Consider the following 20,552-nt stretch of genomic DNA (forward strand, 5'->3'; position numbering starts at 1 on the left):
TTGGGGGGCACATTGCTCACTGGGAGCTTGTGTTGGGTGTCTCTGCTGGTTGTCCGGAAGCTCCAGGTGGAGGCAGTGGCCACGTCCATACAAGAACCCAGTGGCTGCTGAAAAGCTAAGCTCTGCTGGAGGTAGAGAACTCCAAGTAAGCTTTAGATGGGAAGTAGGAAGAGAGCAAGCGGACTCTCTCCTGCCAGCATTTGTGCAAGAGAAGCAAAGGAGAGTGGAAACTTGTAGAGGAAAGAAGTTAATTTACCTCTTGTAGGAAAGGAAGCATCCATCTGACAGAGAAGTCAGTCTCTTTTTCTTTTTCTTTTTTCTTTTTTTAAGATCTATTTATTCATTTTAGAGAGAGAGAGAGAGAGAGAGGATGGAGGGAGAGAAAATCTCAAGCAGAACTCCATACTGAGTGTAGAACTCGACTTGGGGCTCAATCTCACAACCCTTAGATCAGGATCTGAGCTAAAACCAAGAGGCAGACATTAACCGACCGTGCCACCCAAGCACCCTGAAATCAATCTCTTATACAGGTCTTTCTTTCTCCAGGGAGGCAGCTAAAGTGTGGTTGTGTCAAAGGATTTGGAGTTGTAGTATCTTAGTAACTGGGGGCCACTCTCAGCCTCACTGAGCCTCGGTTTTCCTCATCTGTAAAATGGGAGCATCATACTGATTCTCCAGCTTGGTGAGAGGTGCAAGGAGGTGGCATGTACAAACATTTTGTGAACTCCAAGTGCCTTACACTTGAGATCTGAAGCCTCTTGGTTAAAGTATGGTGGTATTTTGTGGGGGAAAAATAGCTTTAGGCAAGCTTTCCTGAAATAGCTTCCTCCTTCTTCCCACACCCTCAGCCTGATTTCCAGTCCCTTTTTGCACTTTTCATTCATAGCAGGTATTACGACCTGAAAATAGATTTGTTCATTCTCTCTTCCCCCAGTAGACAGCCAGCTCCATGAGAGCAGGACTCAGCTGGTCTTGTTCACCACTGTCTCTCCAGGTGCTCAGACAAAGGCCCGATGCCTCGGAGGTGCTTTTTTTTTTTTTTTTTGGAGGTGCTTACTAAATAGTTATTGAATGTGAACAATGAATGTGTAATCAGATTCTTCCAGGAGCAGGACAGTGTAGTGGTCAAACAGCTGGTTCTCAAACTCTGGTTTGCTGTTTTCAAATTCAGGTTCCCGGCCCCAGTATGAAGGGGTTCTGATTTTGCAGGACTGGTTGGGGCTACTGAATTTGTTATTTTTAACAAGTGCCTGGGGTGGGGGGGCTGGTGAGGGCCGGGGTTGGGGGTGTGGATTCTGTGGTGGTAGATGCTAAGAAAATACTCTGAATCAGTTAAACCTTGTTTTGTTTCCTTATCTCTTAAATGAGAATGACAACATTCTCAGGGAGTTGTTATGAGAATTATATTGGGTAATGGATGTAAAGCTCTTGGCATGGTGCCAGTTGTGCAGTTAGCTACTGCTATTACATTCATTATTTTTATTCTATTGTCATGCCCTAGCTAGAGAATTTCTCTCTGAAGGATCTCTCTTAGGAATCTTCTTAAAGTAGGATCCCAACCAGCAAGCACAGCATCGCCTGGGAGCTGGTTAGAGATACAGAATCTCTGTCCCACCCCAGACCTGCTGAATCCAAATCTGCATTTTAATAACATCTCTAGGTTATTTGTTTGCACAGCTCAAAGTCACATACGCTATTCTTTTCTTCCTGTCTCTTAGTTCTGCAGAGTCTGCTCAGGTTTATAAGCCCTGGCACCACAGAGTTTGAATCCTTGACGGCTGCTTCTCATCCTTCTGAGTGCAGAGGAGGAACCCCTGGCTCACTCTGGGTACCCCTCCACCTGAGGACCTTAGGAGAAGGGATTCCCTTGCGGAGCTGCAACCAACCCTCTGAGCAGGTGCCCGTGGAGCCAGGGGATGGATCCAAACTCTGGCTTGCTTCCTCCTCTGTCCCGGGCTTGCTCCCACCTGGCACAGCCCTGTATGGAAGGCGAGAGAAGCCCAGTCCCCCGAGAGAAGGCCGGAGGCTCCCCCTTTGCCTGGAGCCCAGTCCCCAGCTCTAGCTTTGCCGACCCTGACTGGTTCTGGGATGAGAATATCCAGGCAAAGAGGGCCAGAGTGGAGACCATCGTCCAAGGCATGTGCCTCTCTCCCAACGCTCTGCTGCCAGACGGTGCCCGAGCCAGGGAGGCCACATGTTGCCCAGAGAGGGCGCGGGAGCGGAAGAGGAAGCAGAGCCTTCCCGTGCAGCAAGGCCCCCTGAAGCCAGGCCCTGCTGGGAACCATGACAGCAGGAAAGGGGGCCCTCGGGTGAGAGAACAGCTCCATCAGCTGAAGCAACAGCTAAGACATTTACAGAAGCACATCCTGCAGGCTGCTGAGCCCAGGGATGCGGCTCAGGACCCAGGAGGCTCCGAGACAGACAAGGGCCCTCTGAGTGTGAAGCAGAGAAAGGGCTATGGATCTAGGCCCTGGGTGGTGGGCAGTGACCACTACCAGGGCTCCCGTGGGGACCTCTCTGGAGAGGAAAAACACAGGGCATCCGACATGGAATACGAGTCTGAGGAGCCCAGGTTCCTTCCGTGTGGAGCACGGGCTTTGCTGGAGATTCTGAGGAAAGAGTTGACCGAGGCAGTGTCCCAAGCTGTGGACTCAGTATTACAAAAGGTACTGTTGGATCCCCCAGGCCACCTGACTCAGCTGGGCAGAAGCTTCCAGGGGCTTGTGCCAGAGGGGAGAAGCGAGCCCTCCCCTCCTGAGAGAAGTGCCTGTAAAGATCTCTTTCCTTTGGCCACCTTGCCCAGGAGGGCCCAGCCACTGACCGGGGTCCCACTGAGAAACTTATCCCTGGCCAAGTCCTTGGATCCTCCTAGGTACCCTGTCTCCCTGAGGATGATCTCCAGACCCTGTCAGGGTCCCCCAGCAAACTGCCCTTTGACCACACCTTCCCAAGTCCAGGAAAATCAGATTCTCCGCCAGCTACTGGGGTGTGGACCCAGCAGTCACTGGAGCAGCAGTCTGCCCCAGGACTCATCTTTCCAAAGCCATCCCTCCTCAGAGTCCGCCCTGCGACCTTGGGGAGCAGCCAGACTGCGGCCATCGGTTCTGAGGCAGCAGCAGTACCCCTTGCCCTTCGCTTCCCCACCTTTGGAAAGACTGGCCCTCCTTCCCTCAGTGAAGCTGGAACAGGGTGGCCTGCAGGCTGCCCCGGATGTGCTGCCTTTACCTTCAGTCCATGTATCCTTTACTAGTAACTGAAGTGCTTGGTGCCACGGCCCAGAGAAACGGGAAGTCTGGAAGATGAGCACAGTTGGGGACAGATAACCCCATGGCATGACATGGCTTTGCTCTCCTGATGGCCTTAATGTTGCTTCCAGGCTCTCCTTCCCTGTGGTTTGTAGTTACTAGGTTCTGAGAAGGTGGTGGCCACATTCTGGGATTTGAGGCTGCTGGGGAGGTTCATTTACCTTCTTCAATGACACACTGGATTCCACCACTACTGACTCTTTCTTTTGGGTCTGAAAGAGTTTTGTTTGCTTTTAAACTCAAATGGGCTTCCAAAATATGACAAATGCCCTATGGGAAGAAAACCCCCATAATTTGGTTGTCAGTGACCTGTACACCTAGGCAGAGAGGGTCCGAGGAAGGACCTCATCTGAAGTATGGCTTCCCCAGTCTCTTGGCTCCACAGGCAAAAAAGCATGCATTGTCCAGGTAATGCAGGGAAGCTATGAAGGACAAGACATTTCTGAGGAAGATGGAAAAGGGGATGCTTTCCTGAGGGACTGGACCCAAGAGGCAGCCGGAAGGGATAAGAGGCCTTTAGTTTAAGGAACAGCTTCTAAGTGGCAGCTGAGAGGATGACCAGAGGTTGGGGGCTAGGCCTCTGGAGGGAGGGGGTGCCCCACGGGCCAGGTCTGTAGGGATTTGGATCTTATTGTAACCCATAGGCAGACTCCGCTCTTCCAAATAGTGTTGCCCAGAGTAATCCTCCCTCAGGATATTAATAGTTGGTAAATTAGGGAAAAAAAAAACCAGCTTGGGTAACTACTAGATGATTTCTACTGGTTGTTTAAATACTGGTTATTTCGGCCACTGGGTAGTTTGCGGGACTTCTCAGAACCTTTAACATGCCGGTTGTATGTGAAGCTCTAAGAGGAGGTCTGCAACCTGAAACTCACATGACCAAAGATCCTCTTCCAACAAGCATCCTGGTAGGGCTAAAGTTCCCGACCACATTAGTTTGGATGTTGTTTTTTAAGAGGGTGGAGCTCCACTGCTGGTTTTCATGGGAAGCCTAGACTTGAGTCTCCAGAGGTTGATGCGTCTGTGGAGCTGCATATCTAGGTGTGAACAGTCATGTCCTTCTCCTGGGAAGCTGTATTTAGGGGCAGAAACGTGGGGTGGGACCCACTTAACTGGCCACACCGGTGTGGGCTCTGGTGTCCTAAATGCCATGAGCGCCCTCTTCTGGTCATAGGTGTTGGAAACACCCTTAAAGCTCGGGCACTGCCGAGAGCTGTCCAGGCAGGCAGGCAGGCCACGAGCAACCATGAAACCAACACTGAGAACACCTCACAGGCCACTACTGCTTCTCGGGCAGTAGGAAATCTTGGAGGTGTAGAGATAGATTGTTAGGACATCGCCTTGTAAGACAAAGGCTGCCTGTCTGGGCCTTCGGTAAGAGGCTAGTGGTTAAAGTTGGACCATGGTGGAAAAAACCTAAAGGACTCAGTCCCCAAAAGTTCTCTGCTATACTTCCCTTGGGAGGGGCATGCTGATATTTCTTGGGCACCTACCCAAGGTGCCTAGCCCTGCTCCGGAAAATAAGGACTGGAATTCCGAGAGCTTTGGGAGCCCATGCACAGGGCCTGGCTGCCAGGAGTGATTTGAGGCCCCTGGGCAGCATCCTGGTTCCCGACCATTCCCTCGTTCCTGTTGCCTACCCTCCGTTAGAGATGTGTTCCTGGCCCAGGGAAGCTACAGAGAGCAAGCTACTTTGAAGTGTAAAAAAACTATCACAAACTTCTGCAACAGGCAAAGCAGGAGTGACGAGACAGCCAGTAGGGGGCAGCATCTGCTGCGCACCTTCCCTGCGGCAGGCAGTGCCAGCAGCCGTTCCCATGTACGTGTCCACCGCCACTTAGCCACAATTCTGGAACTCAAGAGCTCTGAAAATCCCTGTCATTTCTTCCCTCTAAGGTTGATGGAAACATTTTTGGTGCCAAAACCTGACCTGCACTGATTGGAGGCTCTTTATAGACTATTCACTTAGTGTAAATAGCCATCCACTTTGCTGTGGAAATAGGAATGTGTTGGTTTATGGACTGCTGCCACAGCCCCTGCTCTGGCCATTAACTAACATATGGCACATGCACCATGTGACCATAATAAAATAACAAATTCTGAAATCTGAACCCCATTTGGCCCAGAGTTTCAGATAAGGGGCTGTGGGCCTGTGTAACCTCTTCATCCTCAAGCATCCACCCTAGATCAGGTGTCTGAGAGGCAGGGACAGAGAAGAAAACTAATCTGCCTAAAGTCATGAGACAGACACACGGAAGAGACAGGATTCAAACCCAGGATCTGACTGCCAAGCACAAGCTTTAACTACCATGCTTACGTTTTAGAAATGAGGCCCAGAGAAGGTAAGTGGCTTGCATAAAATTGGTGGCAAAATCAGTATCTGAAACTGGGTCTTTGGACTCCTAAGTCCAGCCTTCTTTCCCCAGCATTTGTGAACATTTGTGAACCTTTGAGAAGGATAAGTAGTAGGTCAAATGAGGCAAGGGCAGCATCCTGGGTGCCATGGCCAGTGGTAACTGTGATCAGTTGGTTTGGTCTCCTTTGGCTAAACTGGTATGTCCTATGGGAAGTCTTAACTGTCCAAGCTTAACTCCAAGCTTACTCTGTGTCACGCTTTGCACCCAGCCCCAGGACTCTCCCTGGGAATGCTATGTGTTCTTATGTCGGAATCTTTATTTCCTTCCCATGCTGGTGCAAGACAGTCACACCACAGCCCCCTACTCTTGTTAGCAGACAAGTGATCTGTTCTCAGGGTGAGGTATGGGGTTGGAACATAATTTCCATATTTTGGTACAGATTAAGGTTGATCATCCAATCACTCACTCGTTCCTTCAGCCAACAATCATTTATTGAGCACCTACTACATTCCTAGCACTGGGCTAGGCATGTGGAATACAAAGATGAAAAGATAAGGTCCTTGCCCTCAAGGAGCTCACATTCTAAATGGGGACACAACAACGTGTGATAAAACTTCCAAGAAGGTCACTGCTACAACAGAGATTTGTACAAAAAGCCTCAACAGCCCAGGGTAAGGAAGGCCTGATTCAGCAAGGAAATATTTCACAGGGAAGGGGTGAGGGAGAGCTCTGCCAGCCATACTGGGAGCATGCACAGCCAAGAAATTCAAGCTTCCTGAGCCGAAGCAAACTGGGATCTGGTACTCAGGCTGGTTAGGCGTTTGTTGGCTTGAACACTGCAAAGGGAGCTGTGAGAGTAGAACAGGGACCAGTCAGCTCACCTCATTTTACAGACAGGGAAACTGAGGCAGAGAAAGGGAAGGAAATCTCTATGTGGGGTTTTGAGATCTGGCACAGACTTGCCATCTCTTCCCATTCTATTCTGAAAGCACACACACACAAAGTACATACAAAGTACGACAAGCTGAGATCCTATGTGCCACAGAACTTTTACACATCAAAATGTTTTTTAAATTCTGCAAATCTACCGTACATATATGGTATTCAACATCTGGAAAAAGCTTTTTTTTTTTTTTTAGTTTTTTTCAGTAAGCTCAAGCCCAGTGGGGGGGGGGGTCTTGAACTCAAGACCCCAGGATCAAGAATCATGTGCTCTACCGACTGAGCCAGCCAGGCACCCTAAGAAAAAGTGTATCTGATCAGACTGACTTCATAGAGACAAAAAAAATTGGAACTAATACACCATTCAACCAGAAAAAAATAAAATGAAATAAAATAGAAACCATAAGGAGCAGGACAATTCATTATTTGGATAAATTGATAAAATTATCTGACAAACTGGTGTAAATTTTCCTTGACGCTGAGATAAATCCAGGAGGGCCTAAATCCCGGTCACTTGAAGAAGGCCAAACTGATGTTTTTCTTCACACGCTACCCCAGCTCCAACATCCTGAAGACTTACTTCCCTGATGTCCAGGTAGAGTCATTTATCACCTCTGAAAGCCTCTGCAAAACTCCCAAGAGGCACTGGGTTCTGGCCAGTGGTAGGCAAGCACTTCAGGTCCCCTTCATGTTGCTGATGGCATCAGTAGGATTTCCAGTTCTGGGTTGAGACTCTGCATGAATAACTTCGGGCCACAAAGATTAGGTATCTGAATTTTAAACTTTTGAGCTGTAGATATTCCCAGAAACAAATGGGTAGAGGGGGGTGAGGGAAGGTGGCAGGGAGAGGGAAACCTTAGTAAATGGCATCTCAGCCTATTGTTTTGTCTCTACTGTGGAGACCATGAAAAAGAAAGAATATATAAAGGGTTGTACGCTGTCTTGTTTCTTTCTTTTTTTTTTTTTTTCCCTGTCTTGTTTCTATTCAAAGTGCTACCTTTCAAACCTGATTGAAGGCGCAGAGAGATCAAGTGTGACAGGAGAATCAACCTCTGGTGGTTGGAACCAGACTTTGCCTGTTCCTGAAAAGCTTCTGAGGGCCTCCTCTACCCTGGGTGTTGGGATTGGGCTGCTAATATTTTGTATCTACATCTTTGCATTTTTTTCAGATCTTTCCCTCATATTCAGTTGCTCAAGTGGCTCCTGCATCAAGCTCTAATTTCAATTCATTCTGCAACTGTATGGTTGCTACGAACTGCTCTCCAGTCTACACCTTTATCCCTTCTTTTTGCACTTGACCCGACAGAAGGCTCTGGGGCTGCCATGCACAGCAGAAACATCTGGCCTTGACCCCAGGTCCTCCCAATGTTATACTAGACACCATGGAAAGCTTTTCATGGGTAAAAAAATTTAAAAAAAAAATTTTTAAGTCATAAATCCAGTATATCAAAAACATTTTTTTCCTTCTTTTTTAAAATTAAAATTTAATTTGCCAACATATAGTATAACGAAAACAATATTTTCTAATAGACATTGTAGCTAATTGAGATTTTCCTGTGTATAAGTGAATAGGCTAGGAAAACAGCTGTGGCTTCTTTTTAAAATAAAGCCCTTTTTGGAGTGCCTGGGTGGCTCAGTTAGTTAACCATCCAACTCTTGATTTCAGCTCAGGTCATGATCTCAGGGTTGTGAGATCAACCCCTGGGTTGGGGACTGCTCAAGATTCTCTCTGCCCCCCCACCCTTCCTCTCTAAAAAACGAAAGCCCTTTTTAATGGTGGTTGAAGCCCTCCTTATTAAGCCCTATGCTGAACTGGAAGCTGAGCACCTCATGGTAAACATCTGACCTGATGGAGCCTATTGTTTGTACAGTTCAACCGCTGCATAACCTCCCAGATGATCAAATGGTTCAGCAACTTCCGTGAGTTTTATTACATCCAAATGGAGAAATTTGCCCGGCAAGCGATTTCAGATGGTGTCACAAATCCCAAAATGCTGGTGGTACTCCGCAACTCAGAACTTTATCGAACTCTCAATATGCACTATAACAAGGGAAATGACTTTGAGGTAAGACCATATACTTGGGTCCCATGAGGTCTGATGATTGCCTTCCCTTTGTGATTGAGTTTTAGAAAAGATCCCCTTCTGTGTCTGTCCTTAAGTCAGTGAGAGCCAAGGCAGCTTGGGGCCAATGTCTGTATTGCCCACAAAGATAAGACTCAACATCTTCTCTTAGGCAACAGTTGAATGTCACAAGGTGAATATACAGCCAGTCTTCATTCTGAAACTAAAGCAGAAGTTGACCAGGTGTTGTGCCATTTTAGATTTAATACTCTGTACTGAAAAGTTCCATAGCTTGTTGACCTTTCCCCCCTTCTATCCAGGAGGCACACCACTAAATGATGGTAGCACCTAGACTTGGCCTCCATTTTCTTTACAATTTCTGTTCATTTCATCATTTGGTTCCTTTTTTCTCATTTGAACAGTTTTATTTGTGGGCCTTTCATGGCAAGTCACCTCAAATCCTTTCTTTCTGTAAATACTGAATAAACAGGACTCAAGCTTCTTGGTCCTTTGGGAATCTCTATGAAGGCACACTGGTGGCACCTTAGAGGTAAAGCATCAGTAAAGGGGGAGCACATGGCCTAAATGTTATCCATGACAACTCCTAATCTAGGCACGCATTTCCTTGTGTGCAGCTGACAGCTCTACTGGACTGTCATCCTGCTCTGTAGGTCACTGACTACACTCCCCTCTCCTTGCCCTTCTCACTTGATTCTGATACCTCCAAAAAGGGAAGAACTATTGGCATCTACCAGATGTTCAGTCATGATATGTTTGGAAACTTAAGCCTCCTTTCTGAGGCTTCTGGGGTCAGGGGGTGTGGAGGGGGAGCAGTGCTGCCTATGTTTCCACATGGGGTGGTCATTTGGCATGCAGTCCTGGCCAGCCCTGGGCCAGGCTGGATTTAGAGGACCTGTGGGACTCCCCCATCATTTATGGTGCCAGTCTGCGTGAGGTCCTGGAACATATTATTGAGTCCCCTCAACCTCATACTTGGCTTTGGAAGCAGGAATGATTCCAAGTCTTTTGGATCCAACTCCAAAAGATACAACAGTTGTAAATTTGAGGGCATGCCTTTCAACATCAGGCACTAAGGAAAAGAATACTAAAAACCTCCTTTGAACCACAAATTTAATTTCAATCAGAGTCAGAGCTTCCCACTTACTAAAAACATCACCATTAGTAGAAGCAGCTTTTCCTACAAAGTAGAGTGCCCCTGATATGCTTTTTCCCAGGGCTGTCTCACAGGGACCATCATTTTAAGGTTTGTACTTGATGAGAGAGCAGGGGAAATTCTTAGGGCTGCAGAAATCGAGGGCCAGGAGAGTAGAGATGCTCTTCTCAGCCCGTCACCCAAGGAACAGGCAGCATTGAGGTCTGCACAGCATTAGGGCTCCATAGCCTCATGTCTTTTCTTTCTTGTGGGTCTCTCTGGGAATGCAGGTACCAGATTGCTTCTTGGAAATTGCCAGCTTGACGTTACAGGAGTTCTTCAGGGCTGTCTCCGCGGGGAAAGACTCAGATCCTTCCTGGAAGAAACCCATTTATAAAATTATTTCGAAACTGGACAGTGACATCCCAGAGCTATTCAAATCTTCCAACTATCCTCAGGAGCTGTTTCAGAACTAAGACCCCATAAAGTGAGGAGCAACTGGCCAGGGTTTCCTGGGTTTGTCTTAAATGGCAGTCAGTATAGCTGTAGGCATATAAAAAGGGCATAAGGAGAAACCCCCCACATAGGTACCATTACCATTTCTGGTCCTTTATTTCCTTTTTCAGAATCATTACAGGCATAATCTTAACTATAAAATATATCAACCAAATGCAATGGTATGTTTGTAGCATATTGTGAAAAGGGCGCAACAGTTTGTAGCATATTGTGAAAAGGGCACAACAGTTTGTAATCAGAACTTAAATCTTGACTCCACTGTTTTCCAGGTGTTGTGACCCTGAGAACTTTGCCAGGATCTCTGCATCTGTAAAACCAGGTTGGGAGGATTAAAAGATGTTCTGTCTTAAAGCCCTCTATGAAATGTTACTCACTACACAAATGTTAGTTTTCTGCCCCCCTTGGCTTTCAGATAAAATTATCTTTTGTGTTTTATTTTACACATCTCTGGGTTTAGTTACCTATTTATGGAGGTCCACCTCTTTGCTAGACACTTTCAAACACATTATCTTTATGCTTTTCACTCAGAAAAATAGATATTATCTTCATTTGAAAAATAACCAAACCCAAGTTGTTAGAGCTGTGAAGTAACTTGCCAAGGTAATAAGGCTAGGGTATTTGGGTCAGTGGGGATGGCCAGGGGTATGGAGGTACCCAAGCCCTTCTGATGCCAGACTCTATGCAGGACTACCTCATGCTGCTTTTTTGTGATCTCAAAACAGGCCACCATGCCCAGGAAGCATCCAGCACTGATGGGGCACTGTCAATTGACAAGCCCTGCCCGACACTCAGGAATGCTTCATCACCCAGGATTTTCACTGATCATTCCAGCATGCCCAAGGCAAATTCTCTGCTGAACTTGAGTGTTGCTGTTCATTCACTCATCTGCTGGGAGTTTATCAATGAGAAAACCCAAGTAGGCTCTAGATGGCTAATGCAACTGATGCCCTGACCTCTTATGTACAGAAGAAACTGAACTTCAGACTTGGAAGCTGGAAGTGGCCTTAGGAGATCACCTGGCACACCTTGCTTAAGAGAGGAAGGAGGTCCAGACAGGAGACATGCACAGCCTGTACACAGTCTCACAGATGATGAACGGCATAACTGGGAGAAATATAGCAGCACATGCAGAAACAGAAATTCTCCCACTCTATAAGGAAATTACAGAAATTCATGAAATCAACATTTTTTTTCACCTATTGGCCCAACACAAATTGTGACTCACTCTGAGCATATAGGCAAGACATAAGGGGCACAACAGTTTGTAATCAGGGCTGAGTACAAACTCAGCAAAGCTGAGTAACTAACTGCATTTGTCTTCTACACTAGTCAGAGCCAAGTCTCTATAATAAGCACTGCAAAGGTGTGCAGGCTGGATTGGGGGGGGGCACACAGAGCTCAGGGCCAGTCATTCTTTTTATTTTATTTTATTTTATTTTATTTTATTTTATTTTATTATTTTATTTTATTTTATTTTATTTTATTTTATTTTATTTTATTTTATTTTATTTAGGGCCAGTCATTCTGATGAAAGGATGTCTGTGACTTCATTAGCCTACTTCTCTATCTACACAAAACACGTTTCTATATTCAACTACCCCACTTCCTTGACTTTTTGGGTGAGCTGGATCAGAGGAGATAAAATCCCTGTAGATGTATCAATATAAAAAGATATGCAAAATGTCTTCCTTTTGAATATTCTCTTACTTCTAACAGCTCAGAGGAAAACCAAAGCAGATGTATTCAGCCCAAACCAATCTTTTCAGGTTGCTTTAAGATTATTTCTAAATGTCCTTTAATACATCGGGCTCCACTTAGATGATCTTTGCCATATTTTCTCCCACAATGTTCCCTTCAAAAATGAAGCAATCTGCCAAATCTAAGTTTTAAAAGTAGGCAAGCACGGAGTATCTTGAGCAAGGGAAGTTATCTGTGGTCGGAGATGGCAGAAAAACCCACTATCCAGAGTGGTATTACATAGTCCTTGAAGACATTCATGGGAAACAATTCCAAGTTCACATGATTGTCTGATACGGAGCAGCCATTTTCTGTCCCAGACCTGAAATTCATTAGCGTGTGTTTGAAAGATGAAGCCAAGTCACCTCCAGGGCAGTGAACCTTGTCCCAGGGACCAATTAGATGAAATGTACAAGCTCAAATTGAAAACATTTGTGTACCCCGGTCCTTCCAGGAAGTGTTCTCCAACCACTGACCTAAACACAGAAGAATGTATAAATATACATGCTCTGCCAATAGAAGAATTCTCATCTTTTATATTTTTGTTTCTACCAAGTATATCTCTTTCTCTGTTGGGAACACACTTTGAGCTGGTTATTAAGTTCTTTTAGCTGTCATACCATTGCCAGAGGGCTGGCCATTCTTTCCATTAAGGTATTTGTGGGCACTATTCTGTTCCAAATCAGGCATTTTCAAAGTCTGGTCAAACACTGCATAATTGTCTAATCCTTCAATGGTAGAGAGTAGGACCTGGACCCTGGTTAATGATGATGGCACTATCTATTAGGGAGTTAATGCCCAATTAAAAGCAGGCAGTTAGTTGGCATTGCATGCAGGAAAAGGTTCACTAGAAACCCTATTTCAAACATGGCTTCACATAGTACACATAGCTCCAAACCAGGTTTGCACACCTCCTGGGGAGATGGATGATGCCTGAACTGTTTCCTTCCCATCCAAGAAAGGGCTAAGCCTACAGGGCAGAGGGAACAAAGCTCTCGAATAAGGTTCTGCACCTCACTTTCGGGAGGTTCACGGGTCCACTTTAAAAAATAGCCTGTCTTCGTTTTTAGTAACAAAATACAGAATACAGAAAAAAATAATTTAAGACAAGACTTCTACAGCATAACTTTACATGTACTTTTAGAAAATATTTCTTTTAAAAATCCTTTAAAAATATTTCTTTTAAAAATCCTTTTAAAATTACCTTAAATTATGGTAACCAGTTTCCTGGATAAAATCCTATATATTCTAGATTTTCAAAATCTTTGACTCTAGCTCTTTTTCTTTATAGTTTTGACTCTGTAAAGTAGGTCAAAAGTTTCATTGTATGTGCTTTCAAAACAAAATAGAAAATTTAAAAACCTTTTGATGTTTGGAGTTTTTATACAAACTCCATTAGGCATTTGCATAGATTCACATAAGGCAAGATAATTTTCTCAGGACTGAGAAAAAAAACCAATAATGAAAGAGTGATGGCTGTGACATCACTAAAGAACATGTTGGCTAAAATAAGTTACAGTTCTGTCAGGCTGATGATTAAAATATGCACATTTGAATTTGAGGAGAGCTCTACAATTCTTAACAATTGCTTCAGGGCTTGATACTTTGGAAGAGAACATAAACTTGTGAAAATATAGCAAATATAATACTTCTTATGAAAGTATAAAAATATTCTTGGTCAGATTTAAGTATATATAACACACACTGTAAAGAATGAGCTCTGATGACCTATTTGAGTATTGATAATACATGCTGTATCTCTGAGGTAGATCATGGTACCTACAATTTAAATATATGTATTAAGTGCTCACCTGTGGAAAAAGATAATTCATGAAGAGTATTTTTCAGGGGGACACAATTCCTATTGACAAGAAAAAATTCTTTCAGACTACACAAATCTAAAGTATGCAGGAGTTGAATGCTAAAACAAACCCCAGATGTTAGCCTCCAGAGGAAGAAGGGAATGACGTTGAGAGGTAAACACAATGAAAACAGTAAGAACATCCATCCTGAGCCTCACCAGTTCACACATCTACCCACTCTGAGGAATTGGCTTCCTCCTTCACCAACAGTCTTCTGGGTTTGGTTTCTCAAATCTCACCCCTTCATGCACATAGACTTGTTTTGCTATTTCCAAATTCTCCAATCACCCCTCAAATATATATCAGGTCATAGTCTTCTCTTTGAACCACCCTCCTCTTCATTTACTGACTTATGTGGCTCAAGCTCCTATTCCTTGATAACCACTTCTGGCCTGGACATTTAGCTTTGAGCAAGAATGCTGTCTCTACCTTAACATTTTCCCCACTTTATCCTCAGCATCTGATCTGCCGCCCTTCCTCTCAACCAATACCTTTCTTAGGAAGAGTACTGCAGTTAAGTGCAAGAGCCCCAGAAGCTTGTTTCATCTGGGCTCAAGCACTTACTGGCTATGGATCTCTGCAAGTTACTCTCTTGGCCTCAGCTTTCCCATCTGCAAAATGGAGATAACAAAATAGTATCTACCTCACAGTAATGTTTGAATGTTTAGGTAAAATAATACATGTGAAATTCTCAGCCCATTCCGACTGCCCAGTATGATCTTCGCTATATTATTACTTAGCAGTCCTGAACTGTTAGCAAAGCCAGGAATTTGGATTGCTTTACAGTGGAAAAATATTTCTTAGCTTAAGAATGGCCCTGGGGATCCCTGGGTGGCTCAGTGGTTTAGTGCCTGCCTTGGGCCCAAGGCGTGAACGGCATAACTGGGAGAAATATAGCAGCACATGCAGAAACAGAAATTCTCCCACTCTATAAGGAAATTACAGAAATTCATGAAATCAACATTTTTTTTCACCTATTGGCCCAACACAAATTGTGACTCACTCTGAGCATATAGGCAAGACATAAGGGGCACAACAGTTTGTAATCAGGGCTGAGTACAAACTCAGCAAAGCTGAGTAACTAACTGCATTTGTCTTCTACACTAGTCAGAGCCAAGTCTCTATAATAAGCACTGCAAAGGTGTGCAGGCTGGATTGGGGGGGGGCACACAGAGCTCAGGGCCAGTCATTCTTTTTATTTTATTTTATTTTATTTTATTTTATTTTATTTTATTATTTTATTTTATTTTATTTTATTTTATTTTATTTTATTTTATTTTATTTTATTTAGGGCCAGTCATTCTGATGAAAGGATGTCTGTGACTTCATTAGCCTACTTCTCTATCTACACAAAACACGTTTCTATATTCAACTACCCCACTTCCTTGACTTTTTGGGTGAGCTGGATCAGAGGAGATAAAATCCCTGTAGATGTATCAATATAAAAAGATATGCAAAATGTCTTCCTTTTGAATATTCTCTTACTTCTAACAGCTCAGAGGAAAACCAAAGCAGATGTATTCAGCCCAAACCAATCTTTTCAGGTTGCTTTAAGATTATTTCTAAATGTCCTTTAATACATCGGGCTCCACTTAGATGATCTTTGCCATATTTTCTCCCACAATGTTCCCTTCAAAAATGAAGCAATCTGCCAAATCTAAGTTTTAAAAGTAGGCAAGCACGGAGTATCTTGAGCAAGGGAAGTTATCTGTGGTCGGAGATGGCAGAAAAACCCACTATCCAGAGTGGTATTACATAGTCCTTGAAGACATTCATGGGAAACAATTCCAAGTTCACATGATTGTCTGATACGGAGCAGCCATTTTCTGTCCCAGACCTGAAATTCATTAGCGTGTGTTTGAAAGATGAAGCCAAGTCACCTCCAGGGCAGTGAACCTTGTCCCAGGGACCAATTAGATGAAATGTACAAGCTCAAATTGAAAACATTTGTGTACCCCGGTCCTTCCAGGAAGTGTTCTCCAACCACTGACCTAAACACAGAAGAATGTATAAATATACATGCTCTGCCAATAGAAGAATTCTCATCTTTTATATTTTTGTTTCTACCAAGTATATCTCTTTCTCTGTTGGGAACACACTTTGAGCTGGTTATTAAGTTCTTTTAGCTGTCATACCATTGCCAGAGGGCTGGCCATTCTTTCCATTAAGGTATTTGTGGGCACTATTCTGTTCCAAATCAGGCATTTTCAAAGTCTGGTCAAACACTGCATAATTGTCTAATCCTTCAATGGTAGAGAGTAGGACCTGGACCCTGGTTAATGATGATGGCACTATCTATTAGGGAGTTAATGCCCAATTAAAAGCAGGCAGTTAGTTGGCATTGCATGCAGGAAAAGGTTCACTAGAAACCCTATTTCAAACATGGCTTCACATAGTACACATAGCTCCAAACCAGGTTTGCACACCTCCTGGGGAGATGGATGATGCCTGAACTGTTTCCTTCCCATCCAAGAAAGGGCTAAGCCTACAGGGCAGAGGGAACAAAGCTCTCGAATAAGGTTCTGCACCTCACTTTCGGGAGGTTCACGGGTCCACTTTAAAAAATAGCCTGTCTTCGTTTTTAGTAACAAAATACAGAATACAGAAAAAAATAATTTAAGACAAGACTTCTACAGCATAACTTTACATGTACTTTTAGAAAATATTTCTTTTAAAAATCCTTTAAAAATATTTCTTTTAAAAATCCTTTTAAAATTACCTTAAATTATGGTAACCAGTTTCCTGGATAAAATCCTATATATTCTAGATTTTCAAAATCTTTGACTCTAGCTCTTTTTCTTTATAGTTTTGACTCTGTAAAGTAGGTCAAAAGTTTCATTGTATGTGCTTTCAAAACAAAATAGAAAATTTAAAAACCTTTTGATGTTTGGAGTTTTTATACAAACTCCATTAGGCATTTGCATAGATTCACATAAGGCAAGATAATTTTCTCAGGACTGAGAAAAAAAACCAATAATGAAAGAGTGATGGCTGTGACATCACTAAAGAACATGTTGGCTAAAATAAGTTACAGTTCTGTCAGGCTGATGATTAAAATATGCACATTTGAATTTGAGGAGAGCTCTACAATTCTTAACAATTGCTTCAGGGCTTGATACTTTGGAAGAGAACATAAACTTGTGAAAATATAGCAAATATAATACTTCTTATGAAAGTATAAAAATATTCTTGGTCAGATTTAAGTATATATAACACACACTGTAAAGAATGAGCTCTGATGACCTATTTGAGTATTGATAATACATGCTGTATCTCTGAGGTAGATCATGGTACCTACAATTTAAATATATGTATTAAGTGCTCACCTGTGGAAAAAGATAATTCATGAAGAGTATTTTTCAGGGGGACACAATTCCTATTGACAAGAAAAAATTCTTTCAGACTACACAAATCTAAAGTATGCAGGAGTTGAATGCTAAAACAAACCCCAGATGTTAGCCTCCAGAGGAAGAAGGGAATGACGTTGAGAGGTAAACACAATGAAAACAGTAAGAACATCCATCCTGAGCCTCACCAGTTCACACATCTACCCACTCTGAGGAATTGGCTTCCTCCTTCACCAACAGTCTTCTGGGTTTGGTTTCTCAAATCTCACCCCTTCATGCACATAGACTTGTTTTGCTATTTCCAAATTCTCCAATCACCCCTCAAATATATATCAGGTCATAGTCTTCTCTTTGAACCACCCTCCTCTTCATTTACTGACTTATGTGGCTCAAGCTCCTATTCCTTGATAACCACTTCTGGCCTGGACATTTAGCTTTGAGCAAGAATGCTGTCTCTACCTTAACATTTTCCCCACTTTATCCTCAGCATCTGATCTGCCGCCCTTCCTCTCAACCAATACCTTTCTTAGGAAGAGTACTGCAGTTAAGTGCAAGAGCCCCAGAAGCTTGTTTCATCTGGGCTCAAGCACTTACTGGCTATGGATCTCTGCAAGTTACTCTCTTGGCCTCAGCTTTCCCATCTGCAAAATGGAGATAACAAAATAGTATCTACCTCACAGTAATGTTTGAATGTTTAGGTAAAATAATACATGTGAAATTCTCAGCCCATTCCGACTGCCCAGTATGATCTTCGCTATATTATTACTTAGCAGTCCTGAACTGTTAGCAAAGCCAGGAATTTGGATTGCTTTACAGTGGAAAAATATTTCTTAGCTTAAGAATGGCCCTGGGGATCCCTGGGTGGCTCAGTGGTTTAGTGCCTGCCTTGGGCCCAAGGCGTGATACTGGAGTCCCAGGATCGAGTCCCGAATCAAGCTCCCTGTGAGGAGCCTGCTTCTCCCTCTGCCAATGTCTCTACCTCTCTATGTGTCTTTTATGAATAAATAAATAAAATCTTTTTGTTTTTTTTTAATAAATAAAATCTTTAAAAAAATAATGCAAACCTTAAAAAAACAGCTCTGATGTGTGACGTTATAGGCCCAAGACATATTCTGAATATTTTTACTATAACCGTGCAGTAAAGTGCACTAAGAGCTGTGGTGACATCATAAAACTTAACTTTAAACCGAGATGTTAATATTTTCTGAGAGGGAAAGAAAATCCAGCTAAAAAAAACCCTTGTGCTATAAAGTCTATATGCATTCCCTCATTTACTCTTCATAACAATCCTATGTTGACCTGTCTATTTGGCACATGACATAACTACTATTGCTATTTGCCAGTTGGTTACTAAAGGCTTGTCGTTTACAGGCCAATACATAGTCTGACACTCTTAACTTTAAACTTAGTGACTAAATGTAGTATTTCTAAAATTATTCAACATGCCACATATTTTTTTAAAGATTTATTTATCATGACAGAGAGAGAGAGAGGCAGAGACATAGGCAGAGGGAGAAGCAGGCTTCCTGCAGGAAGCCTGATGCAAGACTCCATCCCTAGAATGAGGATCAGGCCCTGAGCAGAAGGCAGACACTCAATCACTGAGCCACCCAGGCATCCCTTAACTTGCCAACAACTGTTTTTTTGGGGCTGTATCAGTGTCCACCGAAGAGACTGTTTGGCTTGGATCTTTTCTTAACTCCTGTACAGTTGTTCAAAATATCTTTGCAGCTGTTCTACTCCCTAAAAGATTGGGTGCATGTATAGGGGGAAATACACTGACACAACCACGCTTTTCTAACATTTAAAATATATGTTCAAGGGCAGCCCCGGTGGCACAGCGGTTTAGCGCCGCCTGCAGCCCGGGGTGTGATCCTGGAGACCTGGGATTGAGTCCCATGTCAGGCTTCCTGCATGGAGCCTGCTTCTCCCTCTGCCTGTGTCTCTGCCTCTCTCTCTCTCTCTCTGAATGAGTGAATAAATAAATAAATCTAAAATAAAATAAAATAAAATAAAATAAAATAAAATAAAATAAAATAAAATAAAATAAAATAAAATGTATGTTCAAGATCACATTTCCACATAGATAAGCTTGCTTTTTTTATTTTTATTTTTTTTAAGCTTGCTTTTTTATTGCAGATAAACTGGCCCCTTTTCTGGTTCTCTTCATTTTATAGTCATTAATGTTGATAATCTTCCTCCTCTGCTTTTTTCATGAATGTGGGTTGATTATCTTTTTCAGAATATTTAAGACTTTAAGGTTTTTTGGCTACTCTGTTCCAAAATAAATGGACTTTTTCAAACCCAGTGTTATGAGACAGTGGGATTATCAACTTGATGCTTTGCTGAGTTCTTACTATATTAAATCCCTAAAAAAATAAAACCTCCATAATTACACCTGGTGGCATGTATTCTTTATAAATACCCCAAAGATGCTTTTGCCCAAGATTACTATCTTGATGTTTTGACACTCATTTCTCATCACATATCCCATTACTTCGTCACAGCTGAGCTTACTGGGCCAACCAGAATTTTCCAACCAACCAACCAACCAGCCCCAGAACTCTTCTCTCCTATAGGATTCTTGCTAAAAATAGAATCAGAAATAAGAGTTTCCAAGAAAGACTAGGGTGCCGGTATTAGAACAACACACATATAAGCAGTTTTGTTAGATTGTAGATTTATCAGCAAATACTAGGAACAAAAGGTTTAATGGCACTGAGTTTATATTCCTAAACACCTTTTGATATATTAGGTGCAAAGGCAATTAAGATCCTTATGCCCTGTAAATGGTAGATAGGATTATGTATCCTTAAGCTCTGGAGACAGCAATTACCTAAAAAACATATGTGAGGCAGAGTTTAATTATGTTGACAATGCTTAGAAGATTTTACTAAGTGACTGCTTCCATTTCTTTATTACAAAATTATATCTAGTCACTTCAAACACATCAGGGCATTTCTCTGGGTGAGGGGCAGTCTTCTGTTTCAGGAACCACAAAGATGCATCATTTATTGAGCAAGTCTCCAATGTTCTAAAACTTGGCAGAGAAGGAACTTTCTAGTAGTCTATTGCTGTTGTGCCAGAATTGTTGGATCTATAACAGATTTTTACATTTTGGGGCATAAATTTATCATTTCACTTCCTTCATATAAAGTGACCATGATTTACCTCCTCAAAACATAGTCCTTGATAAAAACACCTTTAATGATGATCAAATAAAAGAAGAAAAGTCACTTTCTGTTGCAAAAGCTAAGCTACCTATCCCCA

At 42.9% G+C, this 20,552-nt stretch overlaps 1 protein-coding gene across 2 annotated transcripts; it reads left to right on the forward strand.

Moving 5' to 3' along the window:
- The first annotated feature begins 1,916 nt into the window (after nucleotides 1-1,916).
- On the forward strand, nucleotides 1,917-12,260 carry PROX2 (prospero homeobox 2). Of its 2 annotated transcripts, XM_041757761.1 has the most exons (4): nucleotides 1,917-3,236; nucleotides 7,092-7,199; nucleotides 8,476-8,670; nucleotides 10,111-12,260. In XM_041757761.1, the coding sequence occupies exons 1-4, from the start codon at nucleotides 1,917-1,919 to the stop codon at nucleotides 10,294-10,296; spliced, it is 1,809 nt and encodes a 602-aa protein (XP_041613695.1). In that variant the 3' UTR covers nucleotides 10,297-12,260. The 2 variants fall into 2 exon arrangements, with proteins under 2 accessions (XP_041613695.1, XP_041613696.1); XM_041757762.1 differs by lacking the exon at nucleotides 7,092-7,199 and having other exon boundaries at nucleotides 1,917-2,666.
- Nucleotides 12,261-20,552: the final 8,292 nt, after the last annotated feature.

Source organism: Vulpes lagopus, chromosome 6 (genome assembly GCF_018345385.1).
Source record: "Vulpes lagopus strain Blue_001 chromosome 6, ASM1834538v1, whole genome shotgun sequence".
In the NCBI taxonomy this organism is placed as follows: domain Eukaryota; kingdom Metazoa; phylum Chordata; class Mammalia; order Carnivora; family Canidae; genus Vulpes; species Vulpes lagopus.